Here is a 12,274-nt window from a genome sequence, read left to right on the forward strand (position 1 = left end):
AGTTTACTGTGATCTCGGCCAGATCAGTCTTAATATAATGGTAAGAGCAGAGCCCAGGCTACCCGGAAAAGAACGATGGAAGATGTAAAAAAAAGACTGAGGGTTTCTCTTCTAACAGAAGGAGGAAGATAGAAGTTGTCTGAGGGAGATGCAGTGTGGATAAAGACATTTTGTAGGTTATCAGTGTTTGAGTGTTCATCACTTCAGGGAAAGAAGCCCAAGGAAAAGAAGGGGGAAAGTGGAAAACGTAAGAGAAGCAGGGCAAATTGATGTGGCAAGATCAAGAGGAGGCAGGAGAAGATGTGATCAAAAGCAAGGTGTAGGGGTAATTTTAGAAAAGCAGCAGGGTGAGTATTCCTTTAAGAGAGGAGATGAGTAAAGGAAGATGAAGATGACTCAGAGGAAATGTGAGGTGGAAGGGAGGGTTTCTGAAGAGTCTCAGGAACTTTAATTGTGAGCTCCAGTCTTTTTTAGGCAGATGTAGAGTTGATTGTTATATACTTATTGGTTTGGGGGCTAATAGTCAGTTTGTGGTATGTAAAACAATAAGAAATGGGAGTTTGGATATAGAAGAGTGTTAGATGAACTTAGTTTTCATTATTGAAATTTCCTTGTGTTTCTATATGATTGGTTTATTTTTGTTCTACTGGAGATTATAATTTCAAAAGATAAGGAAGATGCATTTTAAGACAATATATGAGAGCTAAAATAAGTTTTGATTTTTATGTGACTCAGTTTGGTGAGGTGCTTTTCCTCTGGGTTTTAATTTATAACTTACCAGTCCTTATATATTAAGCTACATCTTTAGAATTTTTGGAATTTATGTTCCAGATCAAACTGCTTGGTTCTATTTTGTTGCTGTGTCTATACTTGAACATCTCAAGTCGCTCATTCTAAATAGAGCTGTGTGTTTCTTAGTGGCCAGTGGCAGATTTGCACGTGCATCTGACCTCTGTTCCTGCAGTAAATATCAGAGAGCTCCTTTTGAAATTGGGACTAATTTACAAATTGTGATATAAAACGCCATGTTTCAGTTGTTTGAAACTTAACATGTTCCAATAGAAACAGTATTATAAATGATACTAGCATGCCAGATAAGCCCATAAAAGACCATTTAATCTAACATGAGGAGGAATTATTTAAAAATAATTATCATTTATAACCATGTTTCTATCAGGAAATGCATTGAATTTCAACTTCTAAGGTAAGAAATGTTTCTTTCCACTTTGGCTTTTTCTTACCCATCAGTATGACTGGACCCCTGCCTGCCCCCTGCCCCAGTTTTCTGGTGGTGAAAAAAAGAGGCACCCTGGTTCCAAGCCTCTTACTGTAGCTCTTCTAAGGTTCAGGAATGAAGAGCTGGGATAGAGACTTGAAAGTTAAGGAGGGAGTAGCTGGCTGCGTTGATGGCATATGCCCTGGAGGGGTCTCCTTTCTGTCTCTGCTGTGTTATCTGGGCCCCTGCCATTGTAAACTTCCTGTCCAATTTCTCCTGCCTCTTGATCTTGAGAACCAGTGGTTTTCAAACAGACGTGATTTTGCCCCGTCACTGCTCCCACCCTCACCCCTGGGGACACTTGGCAATGTCTGGAGACATTTTTTGATTGTCACAACTCAGGTAGTGCTACTGGCATCTAGTGGCTATAGTCAGGGATGCTACTAAACATCTTACAGTGTACAGGATTGTCCTTCACCACACAGAATTATCCAGTATGTCAGTAATGCCGAGATTGAGAACCTCTGCTCTGGACTGTTGCTGTGATTAGGGTGTCTACCCTCCCCCATCCCCATTTTTTGATCCATTGCAGAACAGAAATGTAGTCCGTGTTCCGTGATTCTCGCCTACTTCTAATCTTGAGACGAAGATCAGAGCCCTTTTGAGGTTCTCTAAGGGCTTATTGTCACCACGATATGAAACTAGATGGAGTAAAAATAACAAGAAAATTACAGTTTCTGTAAATCTTAATTAAAAGCTATCCATGTTATCTGCTGGACTTTAAAAAGAAGATTCTGATCCTTCTCTAGGATTCAGAACACTCTTCCCCATTACGGTTTCCTTCTTGGCTGGGCTTCCCCCTTTCCCCACCCTTACTGCTCAACTGTGGAGAGGCATGGTGGTGATTCTTTTCATTGTTTTCCTAAATGAGGAACAGCCGGGGAGAAAAATCCTTGGCTGATGATTCTTAACAAGGAGCTATGGGAAGGTTTCTTTGTACTTCATGGACCCAACTCAGATTATTTTCTGTTGTCCTCTTTTAAGAAATTCTCAGGCTGGGACTATATCGCACTGAGTACTGCTCCACGGTCTTGGGATCTTTCTGTACTCTTCTCTCCTTCTCTCCACCACCCCACCACACTTACCACCAAAGCCAGCTTTACGAGTATGTGACTTGTTGCTGAAGAACCCTGCACTTAGAGGGCCTCGTGTCTGATTTAATGCTCTGCTGTTATCATCTTGAAATACTTAACAATTTTTTTAAGAAGGGGCCTCATTTTCATTTTGTACTGAGCCCTATAAATAATATAGTGGGTCCTGCTTATCGGAGTAATTCCAACTGGCCTTGAGCCCAGGTGAGAGGCAGTCTGGCTTGGATGAGAAGGGGAAGGGGAAGATTTTTAAGGTATTTGTAGTGGAAAAAAAACCTAGCTGCAAAACTGGGAAGGAAGGGCAGATTTGTCTGCATCTGCTCAGGGGATTCATTTACTAATACTCACCTTTCAGAGTTGATTATTTTTGCTTCATTTTTATTTATTTAATTTAATAAAATTATCAATGACTTAAGTGCTATTGTATGATCAGCAGTGTGCTAGAAGCCATGGGTAAAACAAAGTAGTAAAATGATAGTTACCATGTACTGAGCAAGTTCAAGTGTTTATAAAACCTCCTTTTTTAGTTTTCATAGCCTCATGAGATTGTTTTTATTGTCCTATTCCATGGGTTAAGAACCTGATTTTTAGAGAGGTTAGGTTAGTTGTTCAAGTTTACAAAGGTAGTAAGTAACAAAACTAGGATTTGAACATAGGTTGGTCTGACTCTAAAACCCAATTCCCTACATTCTGCTCTTCAGAAATTAGGTATTCTACCTTCGGAGTTGACTCTCAAGTTCAGGTCATGGAAGGTCAGTTTCTCTATATCTAGTGATTTTCTTTTTTAAACACTACATAGACATGTCTGTGCTTTTCAAATTGAATAAAATGGTGGATGAAAATAATACTGGTAAATTTACTCTAGATCTTTTTCAGTGTGTTCATGATAAAACAGTATTCTTATAGAAAAAAGTTCATATGCATTCAGGTATTTATGCTTAGTAAATCATTCCCTCTCTGTTATTACAAAATATCTGCTACCACTTCGTTGTTAGTATAACTTTCTGGAAGTCTTTTCCTAGAGTAGGGATCGCAGTCTTTAATTATCATCCATCAAATAAAAATTTGGCACTTGATATGGTTAGTATTTGCAAATGGGCTCTAAGAAAGTTAATTTACAGAGAATATAATCATATCAATTCTTTGGTTTTATCATGTGAGCTCCCCTCAAATTACTGAAAGGTGAGTATTAGCAGTTTGATATCTATCCTCAAAATTCTATATCAATTTTAGTCTAAAGATATTACAAGCCTGGGCCTCTTCATCTTGCTAGGGAAGGAGCAAACAAGCATCGGGCTCAAATTGCCTACACTTGACGACTTACACAGTATAACTTAGTAGTTAAATGGATTAAGATAACTTAATAATTTTCTTAGCATTTATTGATATGCCATCAGTCCTTGATTTAATGTATGTAAGGGTCTGGTCTAATACCAGAGCCAAACATTTAAATGTTCTTTAAGTGCTTTTACTATTAAGAGTGAGACTGTTTAATCATACTGACCTGAGTTTTAATTCTAGCTGCTCTACTAACTAGTTGTGCAATGTTTGGTAAATTACTTAACCCAGGCTTCAGTTTCTTTGTCTGTAAATGGATTAATAATGTCTTCCCCAAATGCTATAGGAAAGCTTTACCAAATTTTGGTACCTAAAGCACTTTTCATGGTGCCAGGCCTGTGGAAAGGGCTTGATGAGTAAGAAGCAGGAGCTGTCGTCCTCCTCTTCCTTTCCTCCCTTTTCCTTTTCTTCCTCTTCTTCCTCCTCATATTTCACCAAAAGAATTTGACTGGGCTTAATCTCACTGGGTAAAACAGAACTCTGGGCAAACCCTCTTCCTATGTACATTTAAACAATTCTTATATACTTTTAAGTAAATTTCAGCATGTCTTCCAAGAGTGAAAAGAAGGAGGGCAGATACCTATCTCCAGTCCTCTGTAAGGGAAAGGATAGAATAATTTATTTATCTTCTAATATAAAAAGGAATAAAACTTGGAGACCTTGGTGATCACCTGATGCCAGCACGACCATTCTCTCAGCACAGCCCCAACCCACCTTTCTCAAATTCAGATTCTGGGTCCTTCATCAGAATCAGCTAGGGTGTTTATAAAAAATTAAAAAAAAACTAGCTCCCTCACCCCAGGCCTACTGAACAGAATCTCTGGGGTCGAGACCTTGGAATATACATTTAAAATAAGCTACCCTTGTTATTCTTCTACATAAAAACATTTAGAAATACTGGCCTGTACTATGTGTCTTACCTCCTTTCCTTTGCTCAAGCTATTTCCTTGGCTTGGAATAGTCTTTCCTCCTCTATATGCTTGTAGAATTCGTACACATTTTCAAGAGCTACCTCTTCCCAGAAGCCTTCCCAGATTCTCCCTAATTGCAGTTAATTTTGTATCTGTTTTATTGAAGTTACCACAGTCTGCCTTGTAGAGATTTGCTTGTTTTCCACTAAAGTAAGCACCTAGAGGCTGTGATTTTTATTTATCTTGGATGATCAGCACAATACTTTGCCTACAGTGGACACGCAAAGAATATTTGTTCAATTTGGATTGCTCCTCTTTACTGTTTTCCTTGTAAAGCATCCTGTTCTGACTTCCCCAAAAGTGAAAATTCCTTCAGACTACATACTATTAAGCTCAGGGTGACAGAGAAGAATAATAAACCTTATTAGCCTCAGTTCCCAGCGCATCAGAACAGTGTGTGTGTGCGTCTGTGTGTGTGTGTGTGTGTGTGTCTGTGTGTGTGTGTGTGTGGTTGTTTGTGATTTCTGTTTCTTCCTCATCCTCTACTTTGGATATTTTTCTTAAGGCAAGTTGAACAGAGTCCAAAGTAAATCCACAGCCACTAAGAAAATACTACAGTTGTATTGTGGGTTAGTTTTACTTTCAGTAAACAGGTCTGATCATTCATCTCACTGAAGAAACAGCTTTAGTAACACACCGTCATGTCTGTCCTCTGGGACCCTAACATACTTAAGTACATGCAGCTGTGCTTCCGTCGCCGTCATAGACATGTTTTCTAAGTAAAGAGGTGAAAAGAAGTAGGGATGGACTCCAGTTACTAGTGAGATGGTTTCTCCAAAGATGTACCACCCTTGTTACTGATATTTTAGGCAATTTGGTGGCTTTAGATGTTGTTTAATCCCATCCTATGCCTTTCCATCAGGTTGTTTACTGAATAGGGCATCTGCACAGACCCCTGCACTATAAAGTGATGCACATGTGGGAGCTGTCTAATTTTCTAATATAACAGAGGGCCTGGTTATTGAAAGTTAGAGAGGGATGTAATAATTGAGGGTGACAGCACATTTTGGGAGTTAATCCAAATATTAAATCACCGTCTGCTATAAATATTACATTCATTGATTATTTGACTTCTCACCAGACAGACAGCAAGATTAGGCTGAGAAAACCATTGCATTTGGCAGGCTAAATCAGATTTTCAGTGTGTAGGTTAGGGTTTATGAAAGCAGTAGTGTTTGTCAAAGAGTGGTAGAAAGACTATGTACCCATCTTAGAAAGGGGCTTCTTTCAAAGTTAGGGAAACTAATATTTTGAATATTATTGTCTTCAAACTTCTATAAAGAACTCCAGATGACCCTAAAAAATCAACTAGTAAAAACTTGTAGGTTTCTAATTAAGTAGCTCAGTATATCTTTTTTTTTTTTTAATTCAGTTTTATTTAGATATATTCACATCAGGATATCTTTTAATTTAGGTAGAGGAAGACCTCTTCTCTCCTTTCCTTTCCTCTCCTCTCCTCGTCTCTCCTCTCCTCTCCCCTTCCCTTCTCTTCTCTCTCCTTCCTTCCTCCTTCTCTCTCTCTCTCTGTCTTACTTTCTTTCTCACACACACACACTCACAACTCATATTCACACTCAAATCCACACACTGAAACTAATCTTGTCCTTTTTGCAGTCTGACCCGTCAGGTTTCGGTAGCTGAAATGTAGTAACGAAACAAATGAGTTGCAATGATGTAATCCCTCAATTGTTGGTTCTTGCATGGGGTAGGCGCCTTTGTCTAAGTCTTCCTGGAGACCTTCATAAAGAGCACAATGCTCTTTAATTTCTGTGGATTAAAGTGAGATGATTTAGGCAAAGGCCCTGTCTCATGGCTACTGAAGTACAGAATTGTGAGAAGCACCTACATTTAATGATCAGAAGGAAAAAGTGTAAAATTCTTGAAATAAACCCTTAGGAAAGATCCAAAAGTGAGGTTTGAAATAGGGACTAGAGAATTAGTTGGAGAATCATGATAGGGGAAGTGACAGAATTCCAGTAAGAATTTCAACAAATATGGGTTGGTCAGAAGCATTGAATGCTGTAAGTGGTCAAAGATAATGAGAGAAGGTCACTGAATTTGGTGAGAGGAACTGATTGACTTTGGAGTAAATCAAGGGAAAATTGGATGGAGGGCGGATGGAGGTAATGGAAATAGTGTATGTTGATGATTTATTTGAGGGATTGGCTAGAAAAGAAAAAGAAAATGGTAATTATATCAGCTGGATAAAGTTTGTGTTTATTAAAAAATAGAGGGTACAACTACAATACCTTAAAGAATCCCTCACACTGACTCTGTAGTCAGACCCTCTCTCTACCCCAAACTCCTGGCAACCATCCCTACAGTTTTGCCTTTTTTCCCTAAAATGTCATAGAAGTGGAATCATACAAAATGTAAAAGACCAGCATCTTTCACTTAGCATGATGCCTACTGTATGTAAATTTAAAAATTATTTTAAAATGCAAAGAATTGCCCCCCTCCCCACTTCAAACAGCAACACAACAAACAAAACAGGGAGGAATTTGAGAAGACGGAGGTGAGTTAGGAATATATCAAGGTGTAAACAAACATTTCCTGAAGAGTATTTCAGTTCTTACTGAAATTAGGTGCGATTATTCACTTTAAGTGAGTCATAGAAATGATGAAAACAAGGATATTGGTGACCTTGACCAGTTAAACTAGCCTCCTTTTCTTCTCTGCCTTTCCTTTTCCCACTTTCTCCACCTTCTCTCTGCAAAGTCTTCCTCTAATGTTGGTTCCTTATATCCAGTCCTATAAAGAGGATCAGTGTATATCAGATTCTGACTTCTGCTGTGGTTGAGGGCTATCAGTAGATTTATTTTGGAAAATTTCCCTTTCTAATTTTTGGGATCCTTCTTCTTCTTCTTAACAGGAATTCATAAATTAAGTAAAAATGATAGAATCTAAAAAATGATCTCAATATCTGAAATTGGAATTTTTATATGTAAACTGCTAGCAATTGTATTTGCACATAATTCCCATGCTTTGTTTTTAGGCACTATAGATTTATTTTTTGCAAATTATTTGCAAATCTTTGCAGATTTTATTACAGAAGTACTTACTAATCTGACATTGATTCTAATGGGTAGTTTTTCATAAGAATTTAACTGGTTTCTCTTTTCCTTGCTTTTTTCTATCATTGTGATATTCAAAACCTAGATGATATTATTCCATAAAGGAGAGATAGAAAGCAGGCAGGGTTTCTTTGGACTTCTATCACATTTATTCCTGCCTCCTATTGTTGACCTGCTCAAATGAAGTTTGAATCCACATGTTCCACTGATGATGTAATCTGTAGTGAGGTGTAGAAGATTTTGCCATAAACCAAAGGTCTTCAGAGGAGAGCGAAGCATTCTGCTGCAGCTGACTCTTGGTGCTAGCGTTGAGGTTACTATAAATCCAACACATGACTTCTCTCCATAAGCAGGATTTTATAACTCATTTTCCTCGTTTATTTGTGGGGCAATTATCTGGTCCTTCTCATATATCCAGAAGTCAGAATATAAGCCTACAAAAGCCTTCAGAGAGTCAAAATTTGCTAAAACTAAATACAATAAAACTCACGTCTACCATGTGACAGTTACTTTACACAAACATATTGCCTTATTTAACACCCACAATAATCTTCTGGGAGAGACAATGCTGCCACATTTCACAGAAGTCGACATTGAGGCTTCTGGGTTGGTTTTCGAACTTGCCCACTTGTCTAGTGGGTGTTGGAGCTGGGATTTCGACATGGGATTGTGTGCCCCTCAGATCCTCATGCTGAGTCTAGTTACTCCTATTTCAGTCATTCACACAAGTATTTTTTCCATACGTACCAGGTGACAGGTCCTGGGTATTCACCATTAAAAACAGATGTACAGGTCCTAAGGAATTCCTTTAATCTGTTTTTCTGGCCTGCAGTAAACATGAAGCAGAACAGAAAAGAGATGAAGCTTGAGGACAAGGACATTGTCTGTTTTATCTGCTGCTGCATCCACGGTTCAAGGAAAGCACGTAGTAGGAACTCAATAAATAGATGTTGAATGGATGAATTACATTAGTGAGAGGTAATAGTGAAGTAGGAGGAGAGGGAAGAAGCCATTAAAAGGATGTAAAATAAAAAAGTATAGCTGTTTTGGACCTTTTAGTGTTTGAATAAGCAACTGTGTCCCTCAGTGGTCCCACAGAGCGTGAAGGGCCTTCTACTGTGCCCCCCGATGCCTGGGACAATGAGCTGCGGCCACTGCTGATGGTCATGCACCAAGGAGAAGTCAGTTATGAGTGTGACCTCCAATTTAAAAAGCAGGGAAAGTTTCCCTAGAAGTTGGAATGTGTGCTGAAGGGCTAAACTTCAGTGCCTTGAAAAATCACATGTGGACTAGCTCTTTCACTAATGATATTGGGTAAAGGGAGTATTACATAATATAGTTTGTTTACTTTTACCTTATAAATAACATTACAATACATACCAAATGAATCTTTGAAAAATTAGGAATTAAATTCTTTGGAAGATACTTTATCAAGAACCTATATGTAGTATACAGCATTATGACAATTGATAGTACTGTAACAAGTAAATAGGTCACACAAAATAACAAAACAACATTATTTTGAGTACTGTCACCTGAAAGAGTTATGACTTGTTTTAATAATTGGTGTTTGGATAATCATTCAGCTTTTTGTAAGGAAAAAATGGGGAAATTAGGAAACTGGTAAAATGATTTAAATTTCATTATTCAACAGCATCGATGCGCTACTTTCTTGTTTCAAGAATATATCCATTAACAGTGACATTTTGCCTTACAGCTTTTCTGGGAGAAGAGGCTACAAGGACTTAGTGCATCAGATGTAACAGAACAAATTATAAAAACCATGGAACTACCTAAAGGTCTTCAAGGTATTATCTACGTTCAGTTGAGTGGGTATTTATTAAGTACCTACCGTGTGCCTGGCACTGTTGGAAGTCATGAATTCAGAAATGACTAAGACAAGGTCTTTCCTTTGGGGATCTTATGCCTTGCTGGATGAAGTTCTCTTGTGTTTCAGTAAACCCAGGGAAAATGTACCTGAAAAACTTGTATGTTGCAGGGATGCTTCAGTCCATTATATTCTCTAAGATATTTTTCTGTGTAAAAGCTTGCTTTTTAGTTAGGTTTATCCTATACACTAACCCAGGTGCTCCCTTCAGTAACAAATACAAATGAGCAGCAAAGTTTCCCAAGTTTCCTGCTTTTTCTCTCACCCTGTTATCCAAAGAGCAGCTGACAGCTCTGTTTCAGCTTCTGCCTTAGCAAAATGCTGCTCTGTAAGTAGCAGTGGGAACAGCATCTTGGTCCAGTAGCAGCAGCAGGTGGGATCTGGGGTGATCTCTGTTGCTGGTGCCTGTCATGTATGTTAACTCCAAATTCTAGAGATGCATAACTTTTCAAGTATATTAAAACTTTGGCTTCTGAATCTGGATATATTGTAGATTGCTCAAAAATCCTCATTATAATTTATGGTTAGAATATTGTCTCATCCTTTTATATTCTTGGAAATTACTGCTTTAAACTAGGTTAACATATTCAGGACTTTAATGCATTTAAATGTGTCTACAAGCCTGTCTTCCACAGGTAGTCAAGGTGTGAAATGATTAATTCCATTAATTTGGATATTTGTTAGGAATTTGAAAAAGCTTTTAAAGCTGCAGCAACAGCATGCTTGCATCAACTTTTCCTTTAAAGTCTGGAAACAAAGAGATAAATGTTGAAATACTGCTGGAAATTAATGTTAGAAGCTACATGGAGAAACTATTCCAGGCCCCTAGGGATACATTAATAAGGATACCTGAATATAATAGCATGACTTTAGAAGAGACAGAACAGTAAAATAATTGGCCTTGCTCAAGGAATGTAACCAACTTCTTAAAAGTTTAGTATCTTGGACTATATATTTTAAAGTTAAAGTTTTATTAAAATGCTGAGCTATTTTGTTACTATTTCTTTAATGTTAATTCTTTGGCATGTAATAATTGTTAAGTGCATGTGAGGTTATTCTTTGCTGCTTTTATTGTGTCCATTTTCATAATAGGATCCCAAATAAATATAAAAATATCTGTTGTTTTAGGTCACTGTGGTTTGCTCAGCACGTCTAGTAATTTCCCCTTAACTAGTGCCTGTTTCTCATTGCAGGTGTTGGTCCAGGTAGCAATGATGAGACCCTGTTATCTGCTGTGGCCAGTGCTTTGCACACAAGCTCTGCACCAATCACAGGGCAAGTCTCCGCCGCTGTGGAAAAGAACCCCGCTGTTTGGCTTAATACATCTCAACCCCTCTGCAAAGCTTTCATTGTCACAGATGAAGACATTAGGTAAGGCAGTTTAACATAACTTCAAAAGCTTGTTTTTTACATTTGGATAAATGTTATACTGCCTATTAGGTTCAGTGATGAATTAACCAGAGAGTTATATATACATTTATAAAAAGATTTTTGCTGAAACTAATGGCAGGTGATCTAGGACCTTTTTAAATTTATAACATGATATGCTTGAAAAAAAGGTAGACATGCTATGAATAAGGACTAGTATCACAACCATGCTCAAAGGACAGGTACCAGATGAGTTGTACTTTCCACATATCATTTTTTAAAATGTAATTTTATTGAAATATATTCACATACTATACAATCATCCAAACTGTACAATCAGTTGTTCACAGTATCATCATATAATTGTGCATTCATCACCACAGTTTTTGAACATTTTCATTACTCCAAAAAATAAAAATAAGAATAGAAATAAAAGTAAAGAAGAACACCCAAAACATCCCATACTGCTTCCTCCCCCCCATTATTGGTTTACTTTTTGTCCCCATTTTTCTACTCATCCATCCATACACTGTATAAAGGGAGTGCAATCCACAAGGTTTTCACAATCACCTGGTCACACCATATAAGCTATATAGTTATACAATCATCTTCAAAAATCAAGGATACTGGATTACAGTTCAACAGTTTCAGATATTTCCTTCTAGCTATTCTAACAAACTAAAAACTAAAAAGGGATATCTATATAGATGCATAAGAGTTACTTCCAGAATGACCTCTTGACTCCATTTGAAATCTCTCAGCCACTGAAACTTTATTTTGTTTCATTTCTCTTCCCCCTTTTTGATCCAGAAGGCTTTCTCAGTCCTGCGAAGCTGGATCCAGGCTCATCCCCGGGAGTCACGTCCCATGTTGTCAGGAAGAGTTACACCCTTAGGAGTCATGTCGCATGTGGAGGGGGTGGGGCAATTAGTTTACCTGCAGAGTTGGTTTAGAGAGAGAGGCCATATCCTAGCAACAAAAGAGACTCTAAGGCACAATTAAAAGTAGGCTTAGCCTCTCCTTTGTGGTAACAAGCTTCATAAAGGCAAGCCCCAAGATTGAGGGCTTGGCCTACTAAACTGGTAGACCCCAATGCTTCCAAGAATATCAGGAGTTCCCCAGCTGGGGAAATTTCATATTTCCACATTTTTCCCCAGTCCCTCAATGGGACTTTGCAAATACTTTTTATTCTCTGCCCAAATTACTCGGATGTATTGGGGCTTCAGGCTAATTAGTACAAACCAATGAGATCTCACTCCCTATTCAAG

The 12,274-nt window shown here is 38.0% G+C and overlaps 1 protein-coding gene across 2 annotated transcripts in view; it reads left to right on the forward strand.

The window, feature by feature from the left end:
- MBD2 (methyl-CpG binding domain protein 2) overlaps positions 1-12,274 on the forward strand; it is a 91,168-nt gene that overhangs the window by 53,366 nt on the left and 25,528 nt on the right. For both annotated transcript variants that reach the window (XM_037805567.1, XM_037805566.1), the window contains exons 4-5: positions 9,468-9,558; positions 10,832-11,009. In XM_037805567.1, the coding sequence (XP_037661495.1) occupies positions 9,468-9,558; positions 10,832-11,009 (269 nt within the window). The remainder of the gene's footprint in view (positions 1-9,467; positions 9,559-10,831; positions 11,010-12,274) is intronic.

The sequence above is a fragment of the Choloepus didactylus genome, chromosome 16 (genome assembly GCF_015220235.1).
Source record: "Choloepus didactylus isolate mChoDid1 chromosome 16, mChoDid1.pri, whole genome shotgun sequence".
In the NCBI taxonomy this organism is placed as follows: domain Eukaryota; kingdom Metazoa; phylum Chordata; class Mammalia; order Pilosa; family Megalonychidae; genus Choloepus; species Choloepus didactylus.